This window comes from Coenobita brevimanus, chromosome 93, assembly GCF_032717465.1.
Source record: "Coenobita brevimanus isolate Jiangsu-jjx chromosome 93, ASM3271746v2, whole genome shotgun sequence".
NCBI classification, from domain to species: domain Eukaryota; kingdom Metazoa; phylum Arthropoda; class Malacostraca; order Decapoda; family Coenobitidae; genus Coenobita; species Coenobita brevimanus.
In genome coordinates this window covers 42646217-42662742 of record NC_137046.1, presented here as the reverse complement: position 1 = coordinate 42662742, position 16526 = coordinate 42646217, and the positions used below count along the sequence as shown (strand labels likewise).

General features: G+C 42.0%; 1 protein-coding gene across 1 annotated transcript in view; it reads left to right on the top strand.

Annotated features, from left to right (window-relative positions):
- The window catches only part of Tsp66E (Tetraspanin 66E), a 456405-nt gene that overhangs the window by 329785 nt on the left and 110094 nt on the right, over positions 1-16526 (top strand). Inside the window, exon 5 of the mRNA XM_080282418.1 lies at positions 4830-4899. Within this exon, the coding sequence (XP_080138544.1) occupies positions 4834-4899 (66 nt within the window). The 5' untranslated portion in view covers positions 4830-4833. The remainder of the gene's footprint in view (positions 1-4829; positions 4900-16526) is intronic.

Sequence of the window (16526 nt, the reverse complement as noted above, 5' to 3'; positions counted from 1 at the left end):
GATTTTTCTGTTCTTCGTTTCCCATTCACAGTCTCCACCAGAGCTGACCTTCAGTATATTTCCTTAGCCGTCACCTTCTTCCTTCCATCCCTTCCCCTGTTTCCTTGAACCATCCGTATATCTTATCTTTCAATATGTTATCTTGCTTGGCTTTTCTTCCCTTCTACTCACAGAACAGATACCTCGGTCATCATCTCCCCCTCTGTCCCTTTTCCCTTCAATCTCCCATCCCTTCGATATCTTCCCTCCACTTTCATCATCTTGCCTCAAGTTCCTTTCCTCTCTCTCTCTCTGTCTCTCTCACCACCCTAGCGATACAAACTTCTCCCTTTACCCTCCAGCTCTCCCTTCCCTCTTCCTCTCTTTCCACACCTCCGCCTTTCCTTCACCCATTTACTGCTTCATTTCATCAACCTTTTTATCCTCCACTTCCCCCTTCACATTTATTGTACTTCAACCTTTCCTCTGCCCTTCCACCCTCACTTCCCTTTTCCTCAAGAGATTTACTTCCCTCTTTCTTCTACCTTTCCTCCCTCCACATCCCCTCTTTCCTCAATCCCTTCACTCTCACCTCCCCCATTTCTCCATCCACCTACCTCTTCCTTTCCACCACCCGTCCACCCTCTACCCCCTCCCTCTACCACGCAACACTCCACCTCTCCCACACCTCTCCTCTCCACATTTCCCTTCCACTACCCCTCTCCCATCATGTTCGCTTTTCATTTACCTGCTTCCCCCTTCACCTACCACTCTCTCCCCCTCCCCCCCCCCAGCAAATGATATATGGGTCCTGGATGCGATGTGGTCTACGCATCTCATTCCTCACGATGTCCCACACGTGTCCAGTGGCGGGAATGTGTACTATGCTTACTTGGGAGAGAGAGAGAGAGAGAGAGAGAGACCACACAATGACGTTGAAACAAAGAACTAATAATAACCCCCAAAAAGTGTCGAAACGAAAAGAAAGAAGAATTTCGATGACATCTCTGCAAGAAGACTAATAAATAACCCGGTATAAATCTCAGTTAAGAAGATCTGAAAAAGACTAATACTGTGAAACTCATAAAAGACAGTTACGAAATACAAAAAAAAAAAAAAATGCGCCAATGGGAAAGGGGAAGCGAACAACCAATAAGAATGAGCAGAAAACCAGCCAGAAAGAAAACCAAAGCCAACAGTTAACACCAATTCGAGACCCAAACCCCAAATCAACAACAGCCAAACGTAAGAGAGCCATAATTATCAGAGCAAATATTTGGCTGGTCTTAAATATCGGGGGATCCACAAAGAGGTCCATTTGGCCGGCGGAAGCAGGGAAAATGTGGCCATCTAGGAGAAACAAATATGACCGACTATTTAGCCTACATATTGACGCACAAAGGTAAAATATTTCATTCAGGCTTATACCAGTCGACTTTGTAATTCAAGTTAAAGATTTCTTAGCAATCATCGGGACAAGAAAGAGAGGAGAACGAAAAAAATGAAGAGGCGGAGGAGGAGAAGGAGGAGAAAAGCTGAAAAAAAGGCAAGGGAAAGAAAAGGAGACTAAGCATTGGAAAGAACAGAGGAACAGAGAAGGAAAGGAAGAGAACACAACACCTTGCCTTCACTCTTACCTTCCTGTGTACTCAGGCACCATTTTGCTCGCCCTCTGTTCAATTAGCTCGTTCATAATTTTCATTCCTACGTTCTGTACTTTTTCCCAAGTTTACGTCATAATTTTATGGTACTCATTCAGCGCTCATACTGCAAATAACCTCATAACTGCGAAATGGAAGGAAACGAGAGAGAGAGAGAGAGAGAGAGAGAGAGAGAGAGAGAGAGAGAGAGAGAGAGAGAGAGAGAAAGAGAGAGAGGGAGAGAGAGAGAGAGAGAGAGAGAGAGAGAGAGAGAGAGAGAGACTACTTCGGCTTCCTTTCAAAAACACACCAAAAAAAAAGTATCACAATCATAATCTGGATCTCAAGGACTTTTGTTTTGGATTAAGAGGATGATCTTTCTTTCTTTTAAGTTTTAGTCTTTGTCCTTCCTTCTTTCCTTCCTACTGCACTTCCCAGCTTACCCTCCCTCCACTTCGCTCTTTTTCTTTTCTACGTTAAATTTCCATCTTTCCATTATTTTGCTCTTCATTCTAAGTTTCCTCCTTTCAGTCTGCACATATTTCACCATCACAAACTACTATTTTCCATTCTTCATACTTCCAAACCTGATTCTCTCTCTCTCTCTCTCTCTCTCTCTCTCCCCATCACCTTAACCTTCATTTATTGCCCATTCTATTACTTTTCCCTCCTTTCGGTTCATCCGCCCATAATCTAATCTAATCTAAATTCTCTCTCTCCCTCTCTCTCCTCTCCCTTCATTTATTGTCCATTCTATTACTTCTCCCTCCTTTCGGTTCATCCGCCCCTAATCTAATCTAGTCTAATTTCTCTCTCTCTCTCTCTCTCTCTCTCTCTCTCTCTCTCTCTCTCTCTCTCTCTCTCTCTCTCTCTCATCTCATCTCATCTTGCCATCACTGTCTTCGCTATTTTTTTATCCCTTCTGCTCATCATCTCTCTATTCTTTCAGTCTGCTTTGAGAGGCCTTGTTAAAAATGGGTTCAAAATACCAGGCATAAATATATATATATATATATATATATATATATATATCGTTCGGGAATATGATTAACTGTAATAAATTATTACTGCGCGTTAATGGCAGTTAATAATTGCACACCTGTCAATCTATGCACCAAATGGTATGCAGTACTTTTATATCCCTGAAAAAAGTAAGACGCTAAATTAAATGAGAAGTCAGTCTCTAAATCTAGCTACAAAACTGTGAAACAGATTTTTAAAAATCTGTTGATCTTGCTTCAGTAGTGTATCGCAGAGAGAGAATAAATAAGCAACAACATTGCTTAAACAAACCATACTTTTGTAAATCTTCTTCTCCACCTAAATATATCACGACCTAAATAAAATCCGCTAAAGGAGGAATCGTTAAATCTCCGAACTAAACCATGAAATGAAACTGAATTTATCTTGATATAGTGCTGGTTAAAACTGTGAAACACGAACAAAATATCTACTCCTAGCAAAGAAAAAAAAAAAAAAGTAATGGAAATATTTATCTGAAAATTAACTTACAATCCGCAAAATGGAAATAACCTAGACAGTATTTAGTTCTTGGTACTCGCAATAGGGAAAAAACTCTCCGTAGCATTTAGGGAAATTAACAACTCTAAAATTTAGCATGAAAACCGCTAATTATTAACAAATACATCACGATCTAGCAACAACTCACAGAAGTGGCAACTCAGCTCTCTTGCGTTTACATCCCTGCCTCTTCATCTTGTCCTGCCTGGCTCACTTTATTGTTATTATCCGAGCATCAGCATAAAGTAGGAAGAGAGAGAGAGAGAGAGAGAGAGAGAGAGAGAGAGAGAGAGAGAGAGGACGGGGGGGACCAATAAATAAACAGGCAGACACGAAAAAATGGGCCGAAAGACGGAATAACAGACAGAGAGGAGAGAGAACGGCCTACAGTTAGACAGACACGCAAACAGACAGAATGACGGGCAGGTGAACAGAATGACAGCCAAGTGAACAGACAGGCAGAAGGTAGGTAGAAAGACAGAGACTAACAGGCAGAAACTGAACTCCAAAAAAACTTACATACGGCAGGCACAGGAAGCCAAGGCAAGAAAAAAGGGAGAAGGGCTAACAAGACAAAAGGGCAGAGAACGAGGCACGAACAATGGACCACGATAAAATTCGCTACAAAGGGAGCAAGAGAGCCGAATATCCTGTACATGCAGACTAAAGGGAAGGAAAGAGATCGAGGAGGAATAAAAGAGGAACGACGAGGGCTTGGAATGATTAAGGATGGATTCCAGAAGTTGAAAACTAAAAAAAAAAAACGTGAAAGGTTAAAACTGAGAAACTGTGAATGAGAGTTTTTCTACTGAACCAGAGATTGTGGATTGGATTCTGATAACGAAAGAGAAGTGGTGGGATTCCCAGAGTAAACTTTTGGAACTGGATTCGCAGGACGAAGTAGAGGTGGAGGAATTCCGTAAGTAAACTCTTGGATTTGGAGAGATAGTGAAAACATAAGAGAGATAGGACGTCACCATTGTTATGCTTTCTCTCTCTCTCTCTCTCTCTCTCTCTCTCTCTCTCTCTCTCTCTCTCTCTCTCGGGTCTGTAGCAAATATGAGCAAAAGGTTGAAAGCCCTCAAATGTTTCCCGTTTCCCCGGTAACCTACACATCACAGGAGAGGAAGGTGGCATGGACTCTTGATTTCTTTCGGTATGTGAGTCAGAGAAGAAATGAAATATCCCCGCCTCACGTGTCCCAAGGGTGTTACTTTCAATAATAGGTGTTGGGGTACTTAAATCCCTACACCCCACACACCAAGCTCTGCCTGTTTTGGTCACACATTACGACACACCGGGTACAAGTGGGCTGTGTCCTTTCTCTCTCGTGATTCCAGGGAGACAGTAAAACAAGGTGGGAAAAAATATCATTAGGCTGTGAAGACGTAGGTAAACTCACTGAGGGTGGGAGAACAAGGGTATCATACAAAGCGGAAGCAGGGGAGATACACGAAAGGGAAGCAACCAAGTATCCACATAGCAAACAAAAGATTCAATTTCTCAAGGACATTCTTCAAACACGTGCCGAAAGCAGGTAATCAAAACATAAAAAAAAAAAGACCTAAATCCTATTACCCATAAAATGCTCTTCTGCCAATATAATAAGCTGGGTTTACCTTAAAAACTTGGCATGTGTTTGAAACTTTTCATGCATGTTCACTAACATGTTTGTTTTCACCTCCACAGCAACATGGCGCTCGACTGTGGGACGATGTTTGCGAAATATCTGCTCTGCTTCTTCAACTTCATCTTCTTCGTGAGTACACTTTTTTCTGTGTGTGTGTGTGTGTGTGTGTGTGTGTGTGTGTGTGTGTGTGTGTGTGTGTGTGTGTGTGTGTGTGTGTGTGTGTGTGTGTGTGTGTTTTCTTCTCAACTGTTGATGAAATAGTACAGGATAGGACTGCTAATCGTAAAATCATGATATCGATCCCAGCTGATGACAGGAATGGCTAACACAGTTTTTTAGTTAATTTCCATAAGACCCATCAACATGTCTTAAAAACGCCCTGTCTTGAATGATATAACCCTTCAGTACAGAAGATACTCATCAGCTGAATTCAGTTTTCCATAATTCATCTTTCAATTCCTTCATTCACTTATCCATACATTTATCTGTTTATACACTGACTAATTTATACCAAATCTCATTCATTTATCTGACCTATGCATCTCTGATACTCAATTCGTCCATCTCTTTTCCAATGACTTAATCATCATCCAGTGAGGTGTTCAATTCTAGTCACTTATTCACATGTAAATTCATTCAGTCTTTTGTCTATCTGTCCACCTATTAATTTCCTCATTCCTACATTCATTAAATCATTCTATCATTCATTTATTTATCCGGTTTTTCATTCATTCAACTGTTCATTTATGAACTCATCATCAATCGACAAGGGGGTGGAAAGGAAAGGAAAGAAAAGAAAAGGAAGGGAAGGAATGAATGAAAAAGACGGATGGTGAGTAGAGGAGGGAGCAAAGATAAGGAAAAGAAAAAGAGGAGTGGCTATATACGGGCGCGTCTGTGTGTATGTCCGTGTATCGATGTGGGACATTGAATACAGATTTGGATATGTGTGTGTGTGTGTGTGTGTGTGTGTGTGTGTGTGTGTGTGTGTGTGTGTGTGTGTGTGTGTGTGTGTGTGTGTGTGTGTGTGTGTGTGTGTGTGTGTTTGCCTTGAATCATGTATGTTTTGCCCGAGATGTGAGCTGCGTACCTGACTGGCTAGCGATGGGCACCTTTAATAATCACTGGGTGTCATGTGCGTCAGAGGTGAAGGCCTCTGGAACCATCTTCGGCATGATTACTTGGTTATCTGGCTGCGTCCTTCACATGACTGGGTTTTGCTTAAGACGCTTTCGGGGTTACAGGGTTAAAAATAATGTCCACTGAGAGAGAGAGAGAGAGAGAGAGAGAGGGGGGGGGGGAAGATAAGCTACATCGGCCATCAGCTTAGAGAAAGTGGCGGCCATCTATCCATCAAGGAGGAGGAGGAGGAGGAGGAGGAGGAGCAGGAGCAGGAGAAGGAGGTGGTTCTATATTTATGATAAATCTATCCGAAGTAGCTTTAATTAGCCAGTGTAGGAATCTGTAATGACGAAGATGTAACAATTCTCGTAAATTCCTATCCTCTCCACGCACTTCTTTCCTCTCCTAAAATTTCTTGTCACTTCCTCTCCACACTCTCCCTTCTCCTTACTCTCCCCTCCTCTTCTCACTCTTCCTTTCCACACTATCTCTTCCTCTCCATACTCTTCCTTCCTCTTTATTCCTCTCTATCCACATTCTTCCTTCCTCTTCTCTCTCTTCCTTCCTCTCCACACTCTCCCTTTCTCTCACTTTTCTCAACCACTCTTCCCCTTCCTCTCCACACTCCTTCCTCCCCCCACTCTTCCTTTCTCACTCCTCTTGTCCTCTTTTTCCTTCCTCACCCCTTCCTGTCTCCCTCTTTCTCCACCTCTGTCTCTCCCTCCCTGTCCTATCCTCTCTGCCTCCGATTCACCTTTCCTTCCTTCCTTTCTTCCTCCCTCTCAGTCTTTGTCTTATCCATCTTCCTTTACCCTGCCTTCCTCATATGCCTCTCTCTCTCTCTCTCTCTCTCTCTCTCTCTCTCTCTCTCTCTGCCTTACCGTACCTTCCTGTGCCTAACCCTCTTTTCTTCACCTTTTCTACCTGTTCCTCACCCTTTCTGTCTCTGCCTCACTCTTTCTGTCTCGCTCGGCTTCTACCTCACCCTCTGCCCTTCACCCAGTCTGTCTGTGCCTCACCCTGTCTATCTCTCAATTACCCCTTCCACTTTCCTCACCCTCCCTGCTCCTGCCTCATTCTGCCTACCCCTACCTGGCCCTGGCAATAATCTGTGTGGTCCTGCTATCGACTTGTTATCCAGGTGTAGGAAACAAATCTAACCACACCTGCTTCACACTGTTACCTGGGGAAGCTTCAGGTGTGGGTGTGATAAGATTGTGGGTGTGGATGAAGGTGGAGGTAAGAAGACAGGAGCATGGAAGAAAAGAGTGGTGCGTAGAAAGAATAAAAAGTGGACGAGACTAGTGGAATGTGGATAAAGAGAAAGATTGGGAGAAGCCAAAGGTGTGGAGGAGAGAGAACTGTGTGGACGAAAAGAAAGAGGTGTGTGGAAGAGAGGAGAGAGTGTACGAGAGATGAGAGAAGTGTGGAAATGTAACCGGTGTAGCTGAGGGTGTGGATGAAGTTGTATATGTGGGTGAGTGAGGGTTTATTTGTGGGTGAGACTGCAAGTGTGGGTGTAACTGTGGGTAAGGTTTAGAGTAAGGGTGAGGGTGTGGGTGAAGATACAGATGTGGGTGTGGGTGCGGACGAGGTGTAGGTTTGAGTAACGTTGAAGGTCAGGGCGTGGGTGTGGAAGGGTGAGCTAGGGTGAGTGGGAGGAAAGTAGTTGTATCCGTAAAAAAAAAAAAAAAAAGAGGGGGGACTAAGAAAGCAAAACTGGTAATGGACAAAAATAAAGAGAGAGAGATGCATAAGTCAAAGCTTCAAGGAAAGAACCAAACCACAAACGCAAAAATAAATCCCAAATGCTAAAGTCAAAGAAAAAAATACATACGTAAAGCATAACAACAACAAAAATAGAAAAACAACAGCACAGGAAAGCTAATCCATAACAGAAAAATAAAGTAAAATCCAAAACAAAACAAAAATAATAGAAAAAACATCTCAAAACAAGCACGAACCATTAAAAAACTGACGCACAAAAAAAAAAAACAGAAAAGAAAATAGCTAAAATAACACACACACAACGAGCTCCGAAAGTGAGGTAAAAGGTTGCGCTGTGGAATCCGTAGCACTTCATGGGAGAGACACCGCTTTAGGACACAGATAAACAATGTGAGATTCCGAAAGTCATTGTCCTGTGACGTGAGGGAGGCCGGTGGAGGAAGGGTCTGGAGATGGAAGGTGGAGGGTTTGGAGGTGGAAGAGGGGGAGTTTGGAGGTGGAAGAGGGGGAGTTTGGAGGTGAAAGAGGGGGCGTTTGGAGGTGGGAGGAGAGTCTGAGCGTGGAGGTGAAGAGAAAGTCCGAAGGTGTCTGGAGGCGGAGAACAGGGTCTGGAGGTGGAAAAGAGAGTTTGCAAGTAAAAGAGAGAGTTTGGAGATGGTAATTAACAGTTTGGAGGTGGTAGAAATAGATGAGGGAAATTTAGAAGTGGGTAATAAAAAATGAAGGTAGACAAGAGAAGCAGGTAGGGTTCGGAGTGGATGGGGGAGGGTTGGGAGGTGAAAGAGAGAGGTTAATGAAGTGGAGAGAGGAATGGAGGTAAGAAAAGAGGGATGATTAAGAAATAATTCTGAAAATTTTTTAAAAAGGACATGATTTGGACGTGGGGGAGAGAGAGCCTTGAAGGTGGAAGGGGAGGGTGTTGGTGTAAAATGAAGGTGGATTTTGAGGTTGATTAGGAGGTGGAAGATGAAACTGGATTTGGAGGTGGAAGACGAGAGTGGAATTGTAGGTGGAAGATGAAGATGGATTTGAAGGTGGACGGTGAAGAGAGACTCGGAGATGGAAGACGAAGGTGGATTTGGCAATGAAAGAGGAAGGAGAGGGTGGAGGTGGAAGAGTGGTGAGGGTGTGAAGGATGAAGTGGAGTGAGAGTGAGCAGGAGAAAAGAGGACAGTAAGAAACAAAAGAGGAAAGGTGTGGAGGTATAAGAGACGGAAGACTGGAAGTGGAAGAGGAAGGTTGCAGGTGGATTGGAGGTGTAAGAGGAATGGAAGGTTGGAGGTAGAAGACGAAGGAAGGGTGTAGGAAGGAAGAGGAGGTAAGAGAGGATGATTTGGAGATAACAAGCGGAGGACCGAGGTGGAAGAGGAGAGAGAATTTAGGAGGAGATACTTACAGATTGAAAGGACAGAGAAAACATAAAATGAAAAACTACGGGAAAAAGGAAGGAGTGTTTGGAGGCGAACGTTACGTCTGAAAGTATAAAAGGAGAAACGCCAAACTTGCAAGGAAGAAGTGCAAACAGAGAAGCATGACAAAGTAGGAGAGGAATAACAAGAGGAGAGAGTGGTGGCTGAAGGGGAAGGTGATATGCAGGGCGGAAGGCAAACGAAAATAAATGAGCGAAGGACGAAGAAAAGAGATTCTGAGGTGAAAGATAAACCGAAAAAGATAATATGAGATGAAGAAGACAGACACGAGGAGGAGGAAGGGGAGAAGGAGAGTTTTCAAAGTAAAGGAAATGCGAGAAGGGTAGAAGAGTGTGGACAGAGAAGCAGGATCAAGTGGAAAGGATAAATACAGAGAGAAAGGGGTCCAAAGATGATGGCGGGCAGAAGAGAAAAGGAATGAGAAAATATGACGATATGTGATAGGAAGGCAAGAGAAACAATCATGCCAAAAAAAGGGAGGGTTGGGATGGAATGAAATGAGAAGGAGAGAGGACAGCGGTGAGTACGGTAAGGGTGTGAAGAACTGGGAGAGAATATCGCAAAGGGGGGGAGGGGGAGGAAGAAAGGAGAGACGAGGGAGAGGGGAGAGATAACTGGGGAGAGGGAAGGAGAATGAATGATGAGAAAGAGAGGAAGGGAGGAAAAGAGAGGAGAGAGAAGATGAAGATGAGAAGGAAGTAGAACAAAGGAGTATGGAGGGGTTATGAAAGACGAATAATGATAAATTAAAAAGAAGGCAGTAACGGGATTGGAAGGAAAAACGTAAGGTGTGTGTGTGTGTGTGTGTGTGTGTGTGTGTGTGTGTGTGTGTGTGTGTGTGTGTGTGTGTGTGTGTGTGTGTGTGTGTGTGTGTGTGTGTGTGTGTGTGTGTGTGTGTGTGTGTATGTATGTATTCTAGAGACCTGGTGGGGACTGAAAGCTTAAGTGATTGGCTAAAACATAAAATGAGTTACTGCAGACTACAAAAATTACAGGGAAATTAATTACATGTCACATCCAGAATTACACTGGTACATTTGCGATCAGTCAGGTGTATAAAAAAATATGTACATTTATTAATCACTGCAAATAAATTGGTTAAAAATAGGGTGCTGTTGCATTTTTATTACCATGCATATTGGCTGGGAATGTAAGCTATATTGCAGGGGAAAATATATTCGTTCATGGCGGAAATTAATGGACGAGAGAGAGAGAGAGAGTGTGTGTGTGTGTGTGTGTGTGTGTGTGTGTGTGTGTGTGTGTGTGTGTGTGTGTGTGTGTGTGTGTGTGTGTGTGTGTGTGTGTGTGTGTGTGTGTGTGTAATACATCCTGCGTGGGATGACTTACATAAAAGGTCTTCAGACATTTCTCACCCTATTCAGCAGCGACTCCTCCTCCCACAACACACCACCCTCCTTCAAAATGCTCCCACCTTACACTTGGTTCATCTCTTCTTCTAACCATCCAACTCTCATACAACCTTCCTCACGTGCACCCTATACCTTGTCCTTTCAAATATTTTCTCGTCTACCTATATTTCTTCTAACCACCCCAGTCTCATACACTCCCCGCGACAATATCTCAGAATCCGTTTTCATACAGTCCTCTATATCTGACTTTCATTTCTACCACATTCTTGGGGTCGGTCTCAAGAGGTTAGTATGTTTTCTGGTACCCACACTTTTTCTCTCCCCCCCCCCTTTTTTTTCAGGTAGCTTCTGTGTTATCAGTGGAAACTATGTTCCTATTTCAAAAGCAAATAACATAAACGAGGTAATCAGTGTGCACAAGGTAAACTACACGTATAATGCTTAGGAGGAGTTGCCACAATCCCTCCTAGGCTGACGCGAACATAGTCCTTGCTCTGCCTGCTCTTGTTTAATGCAATCACCTGACTCGCATACTCACTTCCTCATTATACCCTTTAACCTCAGTCTCAGTACACTGCCATTTATTCTTCCACTCATCCCACGCTCATGTGGTTAATCCTCCTAGCCACCCGCTCTCAAATTCACTCCCATACGATCGATTTCATCTCATTTCATCAGCCCGGGGACTTTTTGATCCCTGCAATCTCCGCACGAGTTTATTCGCCTTAGGAAAGACTTTTTTTTTATTATTATTATTATTAATGAAAGTCTTATTCAACTTGGGGAGACTTTGAAAATCGAGGGATTTGATAATAACTTTTCTTCTCCCTTTCACTACTCACGCACTCTCCAAACCAGAATAAAATCGTCTAGTAGAAGGGAAAATAAATAAAGAAAAATTCGTCCTGGACTGGAAGGCGTTAACTTTTTCAAAGAGAAGATATCTTTACGTACACTTTAAAATATCGTCTGAAGACAGGAATAATATTTTACAAATCCATAATCTGATCAAAAGGGTTAATCTTGTTCTTGGGCATATATTCTGGTCCGCTAAAGAAGCTCCCTAACACCTCTTTCTCACATATTTACTTCTGGATATGGCATGTTAGCCTACCATTCTCTTATATGTTATATATGCAAATTATATCGATGCTAGAATGCAGTAAATAAAATAAAATGGAAACTAATGCGTACTATGGTAAATAAATCGCTGAGGAAAAGTGCTTGGGAGCATCCGAACCCAACGAGATTACGGGTCTTGGTCAACACACTCCCATTCCCAAAGCCTACCATACCAGTCAGTCTCTCACATTCGCCATCCCTATATACTTAACAACCAATATCATCATCATCATCATCATCTGAGGCTTCTCCCATCTTTTTTCCACCGTGACCTGTAATTCTGTTTTATCCAATCCCACAGAGTTTCCACACCTCATCTACAAAAGGATTATGTAAGACTCCCATATTGGTGTTTGCTATACTGGGCCAACTCCACAGCCATTACACTTCATCTCAATAGAAGGTGATTTATGGCGTAGACTCGGTGGGTGGTGATACGGCGTTGTGACCTAACTTCTGTGATGGGGAGGGGTGTAGTTTATGTGTGAGAGAGAGAGAGAGAGAGAGAGAGAGAGAGATGGGGGGGGGTGAGAACAGAAGATTTAATACTACCAGAGAAATGCTATTCTTCTTTTCTGAAGAACCTCTACACATTTTCAATTATATAACTTACACAGTCACTAAACAGCAGGCAATATTTCATGGCAAAGCTTTAGAAATAACACGAACACGTGAAAGAAAAATAAATCAGTCTTGGTCGCAGTTCCAAGATTATTACTATAATAAACAACAACACCAACAACAACAATAATAATAATAATAATAATAATACAAAATGTTCAGTTTTAATATAGATACACATAAAATCCAGAAAACCAAACTTACCCAAATACTTGCTCGTTCATTTTGTATTCTGAGAGTGTGCTATTACCCGGATACAAAAGCAACTGTATTTCAGTATTTCTTTGGGTCTGAGTGAAGAAGACTGTATTGGGTGTGCGGGGGGAGGGGGGACCTAAGGAGCTTACTGCTTGCGTGTGCTGGGAAATATTGGTGGTTTAAAAGTGAAGGCGGCGGTTGTATTGGTTATTTCTGGTTATTATTTATTCTTTACTATTTTGTCCTCACTATATTCTCTTATTTTTCTTACTTCTACCCTATATTTGGCTCCTATTATCGTTTTGGGATACAGAATGTCTCTATTACTCCTGTTACTTAAATTTTGTGTAATTTCCTTTGCACCTGTAATAATTATTTTTCCTTTTTTTTTTTTTTTATTCATGTTAATCAAACTTACCATGCTAATTACAAACCAGGTATTTTTTTTTATTCAAACTTCCGGACTTCATTTTCCTCTTTCATTATTTTACTATTTTTCATATTTATTATTATTATGATATTAAAGAAACAAAACTAAAAAACTGGAACACGGGAAATCATGAAAAAAAACAGTCGCAATACGAAATTACATCAGGACACCCATCTTCATACCAGCGTAAAATGGGAAATGAAAATACTGAAAAAAAAAAATCACCAAATATCAACATCGCACAAAAATAAAAGTTAATCGCACAAAAAGACCTCCGCAATACACCAGTCCAGACCCATCTTGCACACCAGCTTGTAATGGGAGCTGAAAATCACGACAAAAAAAAAAAGTGTGATTCAATTTGGCCACCTGGCATTTAAAATCGAGTTAAATTAGCGTGGTAATGACGGCTAATTTGGGAGATTGGTCAGCCATGTGGAGGGAGGAGGGAGGGATGTGGATGGATGTGGAATGAAGGGATGTGGATGGAATGAAGGGATGTGGATGGAATGAAGGGTTAGATGGAGGGCTGAAGGGGAATGCCGTAAAGGGTTAGGCAGAAGGATCTTAATGTGGAGTAAAGAATGTGGAAGGAGTAATGGGCTCTATGGTGTGCTGGGGGAGGAATAAAAAGTGGATAGAGAGGCTAGAAAAAAAAAATGGCTGTGGATGGAACTAAGGGCAAGGTGGAGATCTAGAGGTCAAAAAGCAAAACAAAAAATGCAGAGGGATGTATGAAGTGGACTGTAGATGTGGGGAAGAAAAATGACAGGGAAGAATGAAGAAGAGCTAGGAAGAATATGAGAGGAGCCAGACAGACCAGTAACAAGGCCGGTGAACCTTCAGTCAATCCCACATAAGCCCCTCGGAGAAGAATGTAAACAGAGCAGGGCAGACACGCAAAAAAAAAGTATAAGACTATAAAAAAAAAACAAGTGGAACAAAAGTAGAGCAGAGAAACAGAAAGCGCGCGCGCGCACACACGCACACACATACGCACACACACACACACACACACACACACACACACACACACACACACACAGAGCATAATTACATTTCACGCCTGACTTCTATATGCTGCCCGGGCTCCTCCACACACACTAAGTCGCCGAGCCCCAACACCACCACAACACCACCAATGCTACCTTCACCACCTCTACACGCAATATGGCCCCATCAGCGTCCACAATGCACCGGGTTACTGCTAGACAAGGAAGATAGTAATACCAAGGCGACACTGCTGCTGACTCATGGGAGATGAAGATTATGAGCGACAAACAGCCAGAGAGATATAGATACTGCTGTGAGATTTTCAAGTCCTACGAGAAATACATAATGAAGGATAAAGCTGCCTCCGTAACACTTCTACTATGCTGGGAGATGGAGATGGAGTAAGAAATAATCAGAGAGATAGAGGCGTATAGTGAGAGAGAGAAATTCGCCTAATATTTCACCTCCTATATTTTCTCATTTTCATCTGCTGGTTATCATTCGTAGGCTGAGAGATGCTTGGTGTTTCACTGCCAATTAATGACTCTCTGATACGAAGCGCCCAGGAGGAAAGTTATTAACATGCCTGAGTGTGGAGCATACGCAGTGTAATAATAAATGAATTTCTGTGATCATACGCGCTCAACCTCAAATAAATAAACAGATAGATAGATAGATAAATGAACATAAGAACATCTTGGTTGTAATGAATATGGAAATATTCCTCGGACAAACTGATTTTTAAAAGTACCATTTGCATCATGCGTTCTAGGTAATTTCGCTAACTTAATAACACCAAGACTGATATTTGCACTTCAATCACGGGGTGGAACATACAAACTGATTTTTAAAAGTACCATTTGCATCATGCGCTCTAGGTAATTTCGCTAACTTCATAACACCAAGACTGATATTTGCACTTCAATCACGGGGTGGAACATACATCGCCAGTGTTTCGTCCATGTTTGTGAATGTTACGTGCTGCAATGAGCGTTAACTTTTTCGCTTTTTAGAGTTACGAATAAAAATACTGCTTAACTTACAATAAATAACTTAAAGGAACCTGACTTCCAGCTTCCAATAATGCAGTCTTCGTAGCTCTGAGAAACTTTTCAGAATATTCCGTAGAAATTTCATGTAGACTAAAACGCGGGATTATGTTAGTGTCGGCAAAAGTACAGTTCAGTTTCACAGTCACAGTCATGAAATCTCCCTCCCTCACTGAAATATTTTGTTTGGATTATTCCTGTGCTGGGACACAGGAATTATATACGGGTTTATGCTGCTAGTATTGTCTTATGGGGAAGAGCAACAGTGAATAAATCTCTTACTTCTTTCGACTTTTTTATGAACCATAAAGTGTCAAACATCCATCAATTATACCTATGTGAAAATGAATATTCTGAAGTATCTAATAGTAAATTTTCATAGTCCAACACCGATACTTAAATAATACTCGATTAAGACCTTTGTACATCGAAAGCTTTGAAGTATAGCCTAGTTCTAAATGCGCTCTATACGGTAAATAACGTTCACTAATCCAAATTTTCTTCAGGTAAAGTGCAACACTGACTCATTTTATCCTGTTTGCCCTGACGTTATTTGAGGTGTAAAAAGTAATATTACCTGTTTATCTGACGTAGTTGCACAGGTAAATGACGTCACGGTGCCAATATCCCAGGCTACACCAGCGACGCTCAGGGATTAATTTATTCATAACTTTACGCCCTCACCACACCCTCCCCGACTCTACCTACGTTATTACTCTCTCTCTCTCTCTCTCTCTCTCTCTCTCTCTCTGTATATACTGTATCTATAAGCCTATATCCTGGAAGTTATTCGTCTGTTTCTCTATCGGTTGATCAATCATTTTTCCATCTCAAACTGCTAACATTCTTTCAGCTGAACAGGAAGTAGCATGGGTTATTGAGGTCAGAGGAGAGCGTCCCACACCTAAAAAAAAAAAAAATGCCATAATCTGTTCAACTTAACTTGGTGAGATTTCGTTATTTTTGCAGCTTGTTCCCGGTTGCCTAATGACAGAATACTACGGCTCTTCATCCTTTCCACTGACATCTTTTTCGTGACATGCAGCATATTATCTTTTGTTATAGGTCTGCTTTTAAGATGGAGATATGGCAGTTTTAAGCCAAATTTAAGTGAACAGAGTATAACATCACAGCATCAAAGTTACTTCTGAGTTCATCCAAAGCCTCGCGATATTCCGTCAATAGTGAACAGCGTCTCCCTAGATCATGTCTAAAGAGAACTTCGCACATTTCCCGCTTCATAAAATAAGGAATTCATGGGTTAGGTCAGAATAGCCGTCCCACACCCGCAGTTCAGTAAAATGTGAAATGTTCTAGGCTGGGTCAGAGTTGGGAGAAAAACAACTCAAAGTTGTATAAAACGTGGCTGTGCTATTATCTAAGCCAAAGCAGTAGGTCCCACAGTTTCATGACTACTACCGGATCGACATTTCTCCTACTTAATGTAAACGTGTTACAGGCTATGTCAGGACAAAGCTTCCCACACCTACGGGTTCTACGGTACAAAATGTGGAAGGGTTAGAGGTTAGGTTAGAATGCAACGCACAGTACTTAGGAATTCTGTGTAATTATAAGTGCCAGTATTATAGGTTAGGTCAATTTACGTGTTCTGTCCTACGAGTTCTGTGCTGTGTGGATGTTATAGTCTATGTTGATATATAACGTCGCATACGTATATCGCTGTCCAAGAGAG